Source organism: Carcharodon carcharias, chromosome 4, assembly GCF_017639515.1.
Source record: "Carcharodon carcharias isolate sCarCar2 chromosome 4, sCarCar2.pri, whole genome shotgun sequence".
Lineage (NCBI taxonomy): Eukaryota > Metazoa > Chordata > Chondrichthyes > Lamniformes > Lamnidae > Carcharodon > Carcharodon carcharias.
Genome location: NC_054470.1, coordinates 49337865 through 49352544, shown reverse-complemented (window position 1 = coordinate 49352544; position 14680 = coordinate 49337865). Strand labels below are relative to the sequence as shown.

The 14680-nt window shown below is 41.7% G+C and overlaps 1 protein-coding gene across 3 annotated transcripts in view; it reads right to left on the bottom strand.

Annotated features, from left to right (window-relative positions):
- Positions 1-14680, bottom strand: part of dock8 (dedicator of cytokinesis 8) — a 312431-nt gene that overhangs the window by 74129 nt on the left and 223622 nt on the right. For all 3 annotated transcript variants that reach the window (XM_041186616.1, XM_041186617.1, XM_041186618.1), the window contains 4 exons: positions 10972-11206; positions 10511-10675; positions 5396-5571; positions 3698-3793 (listed from right to left, as the gene is read on the bottom strand). In XM_041186616.1, the coding sequence (XP_041042550.1) occupies positions 3698-3793; positions 5396-5571; positions 10511-10675; positions 10972-11206 (672 nt within the window). The remainder of the gene's footprint in view (positions 1-3697; positions 3794-5395; positions 5572-10510; positions 10676-10971; positions 11207-14680) is intronic.

The following is a 14680-nucleotide window of genomic DNA, read 5'->3' as shown; positions in this document are numbered from 1 at the left end:
TTGCCTTCCTAATTACTTGCTGTACCTGCATGCTGACATTTTGTGATTCATGTGCAAGGACACCCAGATCCCTATGTACCACAGCATTCTGCAGTCTCTCTTCATTTCAATAATATTCTGCTTCTCTATTCTTCCTGCCAAAGTGGACAATCTCTCATTTTCCCACATAATACTCCATCTGCCAAATTTTTACCCACTCATTTAACTTATTTATATCCCTTTGCAGACTCCTTGTATCCTCCTCACAACTTACTTCCTACCTATCTTTGTTTCAAGGTTTACTAGGCTAATACCAGGAATAGGCGGGTTGTCTTATGGGGAAAGGTCGGACAGGTTAGGCTCGTATCCACTGGATTTTAGAAGAGTAAGAGGTGACTTGATCGAAACTTTTAAGATCCTGAGGTGTCTTGACAGAGTGGATGTGGAGAGCTTGTTTCCTCTTGTGGGAGAGTCTAGAACTAGGGGTCATGGTTTAAAAATAAGGGGTCGCTCATTTAAGACAGAGATGAGGGGAATTTTTTTCTCTCAGAGGGTCGTGAGTCTTTGGAACTCTCTTCCTCAAAAGGCTATGGAATCAGGGTCTTTGAATATTTGCAAGGTAGAGCTAGATAGGTTCTTGATTAACAAGGGGGTGAAAAGTTATTGGGGGGTAGGTGGGAGGTTACAATCAGATCAACCGTGATCTTACTGAATGGCGGAGCAGGCTTGAAGGGCTGAGTGGCCTACTCTTAGTTTGTATGTTCGTATGTATTGTCAGGATATTTGGCTACAATACAATGGTCCCTTCATTCAACTCATTGGCATAGATCATAAATGGTTGAGGCCCCAGCACTGATCCCTGGGGCACTCCACTAGTTACAGTTTGCCATATTGAAAATGACCCATTTATCTTGAATATCCATTTCCTGTTAGTTAGCCAGTCCCCTATCCATGCTAATATATCACCCCGAACACCATTAGCTCTTATCTTGCGCAGTAATCATTTATGTGGCACCTTACTGAATACCTTGTAAAAATTCAAGTACATCAACTGGCCCCCTTTCTTCCACCTGCTTGTTACATTCTCAAAGAACTCTTAAAAAAAATTGTCAAATATGGTTTCCCTTTTACAAAACCGTGTAGACTCTGCCTGATAGTATTATGATTTTCTAGATGTCTTGCTACTACCTCTTTAATAATGGATTTTAGCATTCTCCCAATAACAGATGTTAGACTAACTGTCCTAGTTTCCGTCTTCTGTCTCCCTCTTTTCTTGAACAGAGGTGTCACATTTGCGGTTTTCCAATCTGCTCTGACCTTTCCAGAATATAGGCAACTTTGGAAGATTACAACCAATGTATCCACTATCTCTGCAGTCACTTCTTTTAAGACCCTAACCTGCAGGCCATCAGGTCCAGGGGACTTGTCAGCTTTAACTTCCATTAGTTTTCCCATTATCTTTTCTCTAGTGATAATGATTTAAGTTCCTCCCTCCCTTTTGCCTCTTTATTTTCTACTATTCTTGGAAAGCTTTGTGTCTTCTAAAGTAAAGATGGGTACAAACTACTTGTTCAAAGCCTCTGCCATTTCCGTTTCTCCCATTATTAATCCTCACACTCTAAGGGACCAATGCTTACTTTAGCAACTCTTTCTCTTTTTATATACTTACACAACCTTTTACTGTCTGTTTTATGTTTCTTGCTAGTTTCCCCTCACACTTCAATTTTTCCCTCTTAATTACTTTTTCAGCCATCCTTTGCTGGTTTCTAAAACTTAATCAATCTTCTGACCTGCCTGTAATCTATGCAGCATTGTATATCTTTTCTTTCAATTTGATACCACCCTTAACTTTCTTGGCTAGACACAGAGAGTGCATCCTTTTGGTAGAGTCTTTCTTCCTCAATGGAATATGTCTTTTTTGAGAGTTATGAAATATCTGCTTGAATGAATGCCATATTTTTACTGTCTTAATTTTTAACCTATTTACCTGGTCCACTTTCGTGAACTTTTTCTTTATACCCTTGTACCTGCCTTTATTTAAGTTTAAGGCACTAGTTATGGAACCACATTTCTCACTCAAAATTAATATGAAATTCCATCATAACGTCACTCTTGCCTAGAGGATCTTTTACTATGAGATCTTTAATTAATCCTGTCTCATTACACATTACCAAGTCCAAAATAGCCTGGTCCCTGGTATGTTCCAAATATACTGTACTCTGAATACTACCAACTCATCCTTGGGTTACCTTTGCCAATTTGATTTGTTGAATTGATGTGAAGATTAAAGTCACCCACAATCAATGCAGTAGCTTTTTTGCAAACCCCATTATTTTTTGATATTAAATAATTATACATTAAATGCGCGCTACAATGCTTTTCATTCGCATTCCAATATCCTGAATTTAGGGATGTTTCATTGGTCTATTTAGGTTCATAACTCTATTTTATCATTTCAACTCTGTAAACTACGCTGATACTGAATGAACAGCATACAGCAGTACGTACTTCAATGTAACTATCAGTACTCCAAGAATAAGTAGACGGACCTGTCAAAGTTCTAAAGAAGTGTGATGTAATTAGCACAGTTAAAAGCAAAAGAAATCTATTTAGTGCAGACAATATTTACTTCACATGGAAAAGAAAAGGTTATGCACCATGGGAAGATTTTTGTTAAATATAAATAATCCCTCCAAAGAATTAAAGTCTATTACATTTTGTGAGAGAAGGTTCAGTTAAGGTCTGATGACAAGAAATAACCAAAAAATTGTTCCTATCCTGAGTTTTTGTTGAGACTGAAACAATTTAGTAGAGAAAGTATTACAAAGGATGGGATGTTGGCTCTGCATCTTGAAGAAAATATGCAGTGGCACTTGAGTTAGTGCCTTCAATGGTCATAGTGCATGCACTGCCCACAATACTGCATTGTCAATCTCAGCTACATGGCTATGTGGAAGTGTCAAGTTGGAGCCAGGCACATTCACATGAAACGGAAGGTAGGCCCAGCAGGCAAGTTGTTGCCTGGTTACTCCTGTCCTCCATTGACTGCCTCAGGACAGTATTCAAGTTCCTCTAATTTATGTAATTGGTGGTAGTTGAAGCATAGTACTAAGATGAAATGAGGGATGAAAATAATATTTGTACTCGCACATATATTTAAATTAAAATGGTAATGAATCAAACGTACAGTTTTATCCAATAATTTAAACAAATTATCCTGTAGAAACCAAGTTCTTGAATCAAAGTGGTAATGATATTTAAGAGTACTTCTGTCATAAATTAACTGAGTAACAAATACATAATTAACATTATTATTTATCTTTGATGTTATTTGGAACTATCATATGATGATTTTTAAAACATTTCTCTTGTTCATTTTCTTTCGGGATTGAAACTGTTTTTGTTTATATATGCATGATCAATAAATAAAAAGAATTGTTTAATATTTCTGGAAAATGTAACCTATTTGTGCATCAGTAATCTTTACTGACATGCTTTTTGTGCCAAGAATTCGAACACAAAAAGCTATGAAAGACCTCATCAAAAAGTTATAATATTCATAGAAGTCTCAAAGTGTAGAATGAGTTGACATTATACATCGTTCATTCAGTAACTAAAGCTGCAGCAAGGCATACATGGAACAATTATTTGCATTTGGTTTTAAAGTGCTGTGCTGCCAGGTGTAACAAACATCTCCTTGTGCTATGTGGCAGTCTACCTTTCTGGTTGATGATCGTCCAACTGAACCAGTGTTGTGGAAGTAGCTGCTGACTTCAACATAGGAAGACATCCGGGCACCACTTCGATCCATTCCCTGGGGTAAAAGGTCCAGGACAAAGTAATTGCACAGACAGGGAAAAGGTTACATAGAATCATAGAGTAGTCACAGCACTGAAGGAGGTCAATCAGCCGGTCGTGTCTGTGCTGGCTCTTTGAAGGAGGAATTCACCTAGTAGCACTCCACTGTCTTCTTACCATAGCCCTGCACATTTGTCCATACCTGGAGCTATCATGAACCTCTGGAACTCTTTAAACGTCAGAAAAGATTAATAATTCCAGGCATAGGATTTTCATGATATCAACTACAGCTTGTATTTATAAAGCACCTTACATGTGGAAAAACATCTCAAGACATTTCAGAGACCTAAGAAAACAATGAGAAAAATCTGAAGGGCAATTAATGCCCACTTAAGGATTTCCTCCCGCCGCCACTGGTGTGAACCAAGTGGCAGGTGGGGTCTGGTCATACAGGAAGCATGTCAAGTAAACAGGTGAGTTGCTTGCGGTCTCCCAGGGGGCTGCCTTGTTCAAAGGCACTCAGTACATGTTCAAGGGTCCCAGCATTGATCCTAGGCCTCAGGTGGGTGTCATGTCGGCAGCAACCACCGCCTCCCTGGTGATGCTGCCGTTCAATGGAACATCTGGCCTCTCTGAGGAAAGGCCCACCACCGGCCTGTCAGGTGCTTGAGTGGAGCAATATGCAGCAGATCTTCCAAAAAGGAGGCTGCGCGGGGTTCTCGCTGGCTCTCCAGCCGATGACCAAGATTCCCATCTCTTCCACAAGATTCGGCTCAACAGGGGGGGTAGAAATCTCTACTGCAAAAAGCAATTGATGCCAGATCAATAGGCAATTTTGAACCAGAGATATATTGATATTTGTTAACCAAGGGTGTGGAGCAAAGGCAGATATATGGAGTTTGGTTGCAGATAAGCCATGATCTCTTTGAATGGTGGAACATGCTTGAGGGGCTAAATGGCCTATTCCTGTTTCTATGTTCCTATGGAGAGTTGAATTGAGCAATAGGAGAGCTGATCACCAGGAACAGGACTGTAGAGTTAAGGGGAACACCTTGTTCTTCCTTGTTCCACAGGATTGTTTTCATATAAAAAAAAAATACCTGTAGTTGATGGCCACAAGCATCACTGAATTGGGTAGGCCCAATATCTGCCCTGCTCACCAGGAACAGATTGTGTAGAGGGAGGCCTTCTAAATGATGTTCTGCCCTTCATGAACATCTTTAAGAGGGCTACCAAAATATGGCAGCCTCAAGTTTAGCAGAGGGACCGATATCTGTACAGATTGTGTGCAGGCTGTCTCAGTGCTAAATTGGTATACTTTACACCCAAAAAGGTGGCAATGAATACCAATGTTATATTTTCCAGCTATTATTAAAGCACCATCAGTTTTCAACAGTAGAAGCATTGAAATTGAAATGTACTTTAAGTTGTAAGGTGATGAAGATACCAGAAGTGAGTGCTCAGATTGGGATAGATCTGCATACTGAGATGATTCAAAAGTCTGGATTACAGAGCAATGGGATTAGTTGGTCTCCACTCACTCATGTCTTTTTTAAAAAAAAAAAGATTTCTAAAAAAAGTTAGTTAAAATGTGGTTCTCCTAATTTTAGCACCATACCTTTGAAGACGTAAGATTTTTAACTTCTTCATCTGCTAAAGCCTGGGTGCCTGCAATATCAGGATTGCTGCTGCTCAGGATACGGGACTGCAACAATCTGGATCCCACATTGGCAGCACTGGAACGCCCCACAGTATAATAACGATTCTCTGGGCAAATAGGAGCTGCTGCTGGAACTAAAGAAAACAGTCTGTGTCAGCATAAACATCACGTACTGTTCAATCATACCTGGGTGAATAACAAAGAACAAAACCATGCTTGGTCCAGACACACACACACACACAAAAAAAATCATGTCTGAACCTGTGGGGATTGAAATACATAATAAGCACACCTTTGTTAAATTTAATGGACAGACTTTTTATAGAGTATTGTTATGGTGCCAAATTGGCCAAACATAATATTTCTCTCAGTACCAGTTGGCATTTTCACATACATACACTGCCAGTCAGAAGCAGAGCTCTTACATGTTGCTCTGTTAACTGTGAGCTGCTGACAATGAAATCAAAACACTGGGGAAAGGACAGAATGCCAACTTCCAAATATCTGCTAACAAGTTTCAGTTTTTAAGAAGTGAAACAAGGATTATAAATGAATATCTATTGTTTCAAATCTATTTGTCAGCCTTTTCTTGCAGTAGTGGTGCAGAAGGGAATAAACTGATGATGCCTTTATACAAATCTTCTACTGTTTTAGACAAAGCCAAGGCAAAGACAAAAGTGTTTCCAAAAATTTGGCAGCTTCCACAACTATTAATCTCCTTCCTTCCAAACCAGCCCTGCAGAGTTTTCCTCCTGAATCACAATACTTTACAGGTCAGTGTGAATTGATGAACTTGAGCATCCCCTAATGGCAAAATCCAACTATTCAGACTGTGCAGTTTAGAATTGTTACCATTACTATATTTAATAGAATTAAACTATCAGTTGCTTCCACGGAATGTAGTTGTCACACCAAAACTTCATTGTATCAGACAACTGAATGATAATTAAATGTATTGTTAACAAATAATGTTAATCATGCTCATTTCAAAATGGCAGATAAATTATGCACTTTATTAAAATGGGTATTATACCAGTGAAGCCAGTAATTATTTACTGTTACTTTTGTGGTATTTGTATAATTTTACAAATGTGCTATTTAGACGTCACCGACCTAGAGCCATTTGCTGATGAAAGATTTTATTTCACTCTAACTTCCCCCGCCTTACTACCCCAAAGATGTTGACTACTGCAAGGGTGCCAGCTATCCTTTGTTTCCTTATCCATTACCACCTAGAAGGACAAGGGCAGCAGATAGATGGGAACACCACCACCTGGAAGTTCCCCTCCAAGTCACTCATCATCCGGACTTGGAAATATATCGCCGTTCCCTTAATGTCGCTGGGTCAAAATCCTGGAACTCCCGCCCTAACAGCACTGTGGATGTACCCACACCACATGGACAGCAGTGGTTCAAGAAGGCAGCTCATCGCCACTTTCTCAAGGGCAACTAAGGATGGGCAATAAATGCTGGCCCAGCCAGCGGAGCCCACATCCTATGAATGAATTTAAAAAAAAGCTTCCTGATTGGGCCTAAACAGGACATGATGGCTGGATAGTCAACCAGGAGTGCTATTACAGAGGAGTTCAACTCCATTCCCATTTGACCCGCAGATATAAGCACTTTCCAGTAGGAGCTATCGGCTGGTAAACAGCAGTAGGAAATCGCAGCAGGAGAAATTCAACTCAGTACTTATAGTGTAAAATTGATACTGAACCTCCAAATTTTGCAATGTAATCTGCCATGCCCAAACTGTGCAGGATTTTGCCATGTCAACTTGGGTGACTTTAACTCATCCAGGATACTTACTTGAAACAGGTGTTATGTTTCTTAAGTTTGTAAATTAGGATCCTATACTGATGGTAGTTCACATACAAACAAATGGAACTTGCACCAGAAATGCTCCGTCTAACAGTATTAAATCTTGAGTGGCCCATAAAGAGACTACTTCAGGCTGCTAAAAAAAAAGACCCAAGAAATTTTTAGCTTTTAATTTTTGTGAGCCCAGAAGAAGGAGTGCTTCTTCAGGGCCAAAACAAGCTCAGGCCTGTTTCTAGCATATTTGAGGTCTCCCCCAGGATCATTTCTTCCCTCACCCCAGCTCCCAAACCTTGCCCTGCATTGAAACTGGCTGTTTTGCACCCTCCCTGATTGGCAAATTGCAATGTAGAGCCCATCTCCAGCCGACAGTTCAACAGCGGCATTTAAATGTGGTCTCACATTAAATCAGGCTTGGGCCTCAAGCCAGCGTGAACCAATGCCTGGAGCCATGTGTCCGCCCAGTTTGCGCCTGTTTTGTGTATACGTCAAATTTCTCGGCTTCAATATTTATAAATTCCCAGGAATGCTCAAGTCAATCTTACAGTCCATATTAACATTCACGTATAATGGATAGAATTTAGAGTTGACGACGAGAGTCCCACCCAGGAGAACCAGTGGGAGGTCAGAAGCAATTATTAGGTTGTCAGGCACTAACCTGGATGCGTCGGGCCTCCTCTTGGATTATGCCCCAAGTAGGGTGGATATCCCACCCCAAGAGCTGTCGGCCAATCAGAGACCAGAGAGTCTTGAGTACCTGCAGCGCCACCCACTGGAGCCTCCACCAGGGATCATCACTGGAAGCCTAGAGAGAGGTAAGTGGGGTGGGATGGGGTTGCAAGGAGGGGGTCGCTGGTGAGGGGGGAAGGAAAGAGGACGGGGGTGGCTTTCAGTGGGCACCCCACTTCCCAGTGCTGGGTCCCTTGATTGGGCACTGAGTTCCTATGAACAGAGGACTCTCTGGCAACACTAACAGGGTTTGCTGGGCAGTGTTTTGAAGACACCGAAAACCTGTGCGGTTCTGGTTTAATCCCTGAGCCACCATTAAATCCTGGTGGGCACAGAGATAATGCATTTAAATGACTCATTAATGAGCCAATTTGCCTTCCCGCTGCTAGTGACAGAATTTCCTTCATCGGCCTCTTCTTGCAGCTCATTTAATGCGTGACAGTTTTTCTGCCAAAGGGAGTCAGATGCACAGCTTCCTGCATAATTCTCTGGGCCTGCCCACCATCTTGCCCGCTCAAGCAGGCTCCAATAAATTTCATCTAATGTTTCTGTTGTTACTTGTTGATGGAAGATTAGCTGAGATATGTGATGTGTTAGGAGGTACTGATGAAATGAAAAGTACTCATTGCCTGAAAGTGCAGTAGAGGCAGAAACGCTTATCCCATTGAAAAAGCTTTTGGATATGCACTTGAATTGCTGTAACCTACAGGGCTATGGACCAATCTGGAAAGAGAATTAGGCTAGCTAGATCTTTTTCAGTTGACAAAGTCAAGATGGGTTGAGTGGCCTTCTTTAGTGCCACAAATGTCTCCAATTCTACATAATTCTTTGATGTGGTCACAGTGTACGGGTGTGATATAGACACTGCCTATGAGTCTTTGAGGGTTTCAGGTTTCTGTTGTTTATATGCAAGGTTGGCCACCAGATCGTTTTAATAAACTATCAGCAACTTTTTCATAAATTAATTTTATTGTAAGGAATAAAATGTAATAAGTGGTACAACTAATCTAATTGAATTTTTTGACAAAAGTAACAGGGAAGTAACAGATTAAAGCAGAGATGTTACGCTGAACCTTTATAAAGTTCTGGTTAGGCTCCAACTAGAATATTGCATCCAGTTTGGATCACCGCACTTTTAGGAAAGATGCGAAGGTCCTTGAAAGGGTGCAGCGGTTTCAAGGTTGGGAGGTTTTAGTTATATGGTCAGGTTGTTCTCCTTACAGCAAAGAAGATTGAGGAGAGATTTGATAGAGGCATACAAGATTGGGCAGGATATTATGGAGTGGCAGATCGATCACCACCCCTTCCCCCCCCTTGAAAGCAAAATTGGTGTGGAGCCGAGGCACTTCGCGCAAGCCCGCCCCGCAGCCATAACATGAGACAGTGTGGGACTTCCACCCTTCCATGGAGGGGAAGTCTTGACCTTGGGATCTGCTGGCCAATCGGATTGGCCGGCAGCTCTAGCAGTCCTGGCAGCACCAAGAGCACACTAGTGGGCACTGCTGGGACTGCAACCAGGAACAAGCAGGCCGTCCAATGACTCCCCGAGGAAGAAAGGGGGGTGGGATACTATCTTAGGGGACTGCCCCCCAATGCGCAAAGAGTCACCCTGCACCCGCACCCCCCTCGCTGAAGATAGTACCTCCCCCTTCCTTTCCAGTTAGCAAGCCCAACTGACACCTAATTATTTATTTGAATATGATGGGCAGGCTGCCAATTCTGGCGCCCTTCCCCACACCCCACCCCACCCCACCCATGTATTAAGGGCATGAGCTCAGGGGTGGGCAGGGAGGTGGTGGGGTGGGCACCCACCCTACTTTACGTGCCACCCCCTCTCTTCCGCCAAAATAACGTCCAACAGGGGCATGTGAAATGCAGTCCATTATGATAGGTTTAAGTAAGGTAGACATGGAAACCTCTTCCCATTATCTCCTGGCACAAGGACTCAGAGACACAGATTTAAGGTTTTGAGCAAAAGGTGCAGGGGGAATGTGAACAAGAGCTTTTGAGCGCAGTGCATGGTCACGACCTGAAACTTGCCACCCTCAAGTATGGCGGAAGCGGAAACAAGCAATAATTTCAAAAGGAAACTGGATGGAGACTTGGAAGAAATAAACTTGTTGGGTTACGGGGATCGAGCAGGGGAATGGGACTGAGTGGATTGTTCTGTGGAGCCAGCATGAACTTGATCGGCTGAATGGCTTCCTTCGGTGAATAGTTCTTAGTATGGATTGAGCTTTTAAGCTTCCAATGCGAAAAGAAGCATTGTTTCAATGTACAAGGGAGTGCATTAAAAATAAGTTAATTATGGTGCTCCCATGGCAGGAATCCAGGCCACCCGTTTGAAGGCCCTCACCAAAATGTGGTAACACAGATGTCGGCAGTGCTCAGTGTGGCACCTTCACTTTCACCCCATTGTCTTTTCCATTCTGACTGACAGGGGGATGAAAATCGTCCTCAGATACGATGCGTCATGGAGTGCTACTCTTGTAGCTTTTAACATTGAGAGAATAAACCAACACTTACCTCCTTTTGCTAACTCTTTCTGAGCATCTGGCAAGCGAAAAACGTAGTGGACATAAGACATCAGTAGGCAATTGCGTCCATGTTGATCCTTGCTGAGGTCAGGGCTGTTATGAAGGCTGTTTACTATTGACACAACTGATTCAAATGTGAATTGGGCAAGATTGGCTGCAAATGAACAATTCAGGAGTGTTTGAATCAATGAAATGTAATAATTTTCCATTCCCTACAGATTGAGACGCAAAAGACTGATCTGGAGAATTGCGGGAGAATAGGGAAGTGCAAGAAAGTGGAAGAATTTGAAAACAAGGATGAGAATTCAGAAAACTATAAGAATGTTTGTTTTCAGAGAGTTAACGTTTCTTCAATTTTATAACTCAGGGCCATTATAACCCAAGGCAAACTGTCAATCAATCAGATTAGAAATGATGATAATATTTAGGGGTTTTCCCTTGTAAACTTACCTGTCTGGCCTGCGACGACAATAGGCTGTATCGTTAGCTGAAAAAGCTTATCCATGACCTGATGTAGGAACAATACCAATGGTTCAAGCCGAGCTGAAGGTAGTGAGATTATACTCAACTTCAGCTCATGCTCCAGATCATTTTCTGTTATCTTCTGGTCTAGAATCCAAAATGGAAATGACATCTGACCTTCCAGTGTGTGGCATAAAGCAAAGAACTTATCCAGGTGGTTGTCCTGTGCCAAAGAAACAGAACTCTTTAAGTGCAGGAATTAATCCTATTGGTTGCCTTGCATTGCTGCCCATCTTTGTGAAATGGAACTATTCAAATAAAGCTATTCATACCTAAATTGTCCCATCTTGATTCTAATGTTCAATTCTATGAAAAAATATATGACATAATGGCAGAATGTGATTTATTTATATGGTACAAGATCAGGCAATATGGTGCCAAATTTTACACTGATTGGGCGTGTGCGGGCCCGACCCGATCTGACATGAAATTGCGCGAGATGACATCGGGCATGCTTCCCGATGTCATCCCACGATCATGCAATATGTCGGTTGGTAGGCATGGACAAAAGTCGGAAGCACGCCTACTGACAACGACGCCCATTAACAGAGCAATCGACTCCGATTTTTGTGGTCTGTCTAACCTTATGGTTGGCAGATGGGCAAATCGGCCAGGCGGCCTTTACATTTCTCATGAAACCACATCCAAGGGTGGGATAAGGTTTCCATTATGAAATAAAATGAAAATTAAAATGTGTGCAGCATTTTTATCATCTATATTTTCAGGTGCCTGATTCTGATGCTTGGACATTTTCTTCCCGCTTTTTGAAACTTTATTTGATGGTTTTCAGGTCTGCAGCTGCCTGAGGCAGCTCTCTGCCTTCAGGGAGCTTTCAGTCAGCACAGGCTGGCACCTGCATTGACGTCATCGCTTGCCCTCTTCCCGCCCCAACCGTTAATTGGCCAGCCAGTGTGAAATCAAGGTTGGGGGCAGATCGTGGAGAATGCTCCCTCAGTCCCTCGAGGAAGCCTTCAGTCTCATCCCCTCTAATTGCAGCCTTAGCTTTCACTCCCTAATCATCAACCTGTCCATCTCCAGCCAATACCCTCTCTCTCTCTCTCTCGCTCCCCCGACTGCTGCAAAGTCCAATCTTTCCCCTACGAACTGACGTGGATTGGCCCAAAAGGTCCCCAGCTGCAGTCTCCTGTTGCTGGTTTCCTTCCTGGCCGCTGGTCAGCTTGGCTGCATATCAGGTAGGAAAAAGACCCAGAAGACAGTGCCACTGTTAAGTTTGATAGGACATCTCTGCTCATGCCCTTGCATAGTTCTTCAGTTGTTTTCAGTCTCCCCTGCAACCTCCCTGCCTCCCCGTAAGATTTAAGGCCATAGTTGCTTAACTAAACATCAATGCCTGGAATTTCTATGGCGTCCTCCCAGTGATGAGCAGTAGAACATCTGAATAAATGTAGTAGTTAGCTGAAAATAACCATTTACCCCATTTCTGCAGGGTTTCTGCCAACCTTCTGATGAAATTGTGCGGTAGATGTTGATTTGTGACATAGATCACCATAAGATATGAAATTCTGCAGAGTATGACTGTGTAATAGTTATTGTGCTCATGTGACACTGCTATGGCTTTCACCTTAACAAACTGGTTGATATGTTTATGTTCACTGGTTAACGACTTTGTTAAAATACCACAACACAAAGTTACATGAGCTTGTTAAACAAGGCGCCAACAAACCAGCTCAATGAAATTTAACCCAACTCTCCCAACCCAAGCTTTAAAGACATAGAAATCTAAGTTATCCTCATCTGTGTATATTTTTGTTGAGTAATTTATCACATTGGTGTAAACTTTTTATTATCTCAGTATAGGTAAGTGAAAACACAAATATTTTATTAAGTCATTCCACCATCATCCTACATTCTTCTCAGACACATCAATGTTACACCCTCACCCACACCAATACAAATATAATTCATAATTTAAAGAAACAGGCACCTTGTAAGAACAAAGTCAGCAAATGTAAACTAAGTCAAACTTTTGATGTTTAACTGGATTGCACAAACACAAAACAAGATGACTGAATGACAGGTCAGGATAAGGGCATCCATCTGAATCAGTCACAGACATGTTCTTCTCTGGAATCTGTGCTGCACCTTGCTAATCTAATCTGATTTCTGTGTAGTTGATAAAACATTATAACATCAAAGAAATAGAAGCAGGAGTCGGCCCATCGAGCCTGCTCCATCATTTGATAGATCATGGCTGATCTGATTGTGGGCTTAACTCCAAGTTCCTGTCTATCCCCCATAACCCTTAGCTCCCTTGTCGATCAAAACTCTGTGTAATTCAGCCTTGAATATATTCAATGACCCAGTGCTCTCCATCGTAGAGAATTCCAAAGACTAACCACTTTCTGAGAGAAGAAATTCCTCCTCATCTCTGTCTTAAATGGGAGACCTTTTATTTTTAAACGGTGCCCCCTAGTTTCAGATTCCCCCATAAGAGGAAACATCCTCCCAGCATCTAAACATCAAGCCCTCTCAGAAGCTTGTATGTTTGAATCAGGTCACCTCTCACTCTTCTCAACCAATGAGTAGAGGCTTAACCCTCCCCAGGAACCAGCCTAATGAACCTTCTCTGAACTGCTTCCAATGCAAGTATATCCCTTCTTAAGTAAGGAGACCAAAACTGCACACAGTCATCTAGGTATGGTCTCATCAATGCTCTGTACAGCTGTAGCAAGACTTCCCTACTTTTATGTTCCACTCCTCCCCCACTTGCAATAAAGGCCAACATTCTATTTGCCCTCCTAATTACTCACTGTACCTGCATGCTAACTTTTTGTGATTCATGTACAAGGACATCCAAATCCCTCTGTGGCACAGCATTCTGCAGTCTCTCTCCATTTAAATAATATTCTGCTTTTCTATTCTTACTGTCAAAGTGGGCAATGTCACATTTTTCCACATTATACTCCAACTGCCAATTTTTTGCACACTTACTTATCTAAATTCCTTTTCAGACTCTTTGCACCCTCCTCACATGTTTTCCTACCTATTTTTGTATCATTAGAAGATTTGGCTGCAATACAATCAGTCCTTCATCCAAGTCATTAATACAGATTGTAAATTGTTGCGGCCCTAACTCTAATTCCTATGGCACTCTGCTAATTAGTTTGCCAACCTGAAAATGGCCCATTTATCCTGACTCTATGTTTCCAGTTGGTTAGCCAATCCTCTATTTATGCTATTATATCACTGCCAACACCATGAGCTCTTATCTTACACATTAACCTTTTATATGGCATCTTATTGTATGCCTTTTGGAAATCTAATACACTATATTTACTTTTTTCCCTTTATTCACACAGTTTGTTAAATCCTCAAAGAACTCTAATAAATTTGACAAACATGATTTCCCTTTCACAAAACCATGTTGACTCTGCCTGATAAAATTATGATTTTCTAAATGTCCTGCTACTACCTCCTTAAAAATGGATTCTTTCCATTTTTTCCAAACACAGACGTTAGGCTAACTGGCGTATGGTTTCCTGCTTTCTGTCTCCCTCCTTTCTTGAACAGTGGTTTTTGAATCTACTGGGGCCTTTCTAGGACATGGAGAATTTTGGGAGATTACAACTAATGTATCCAACATCAGTGCAACCACTTCCTTTAAAACCATATGATC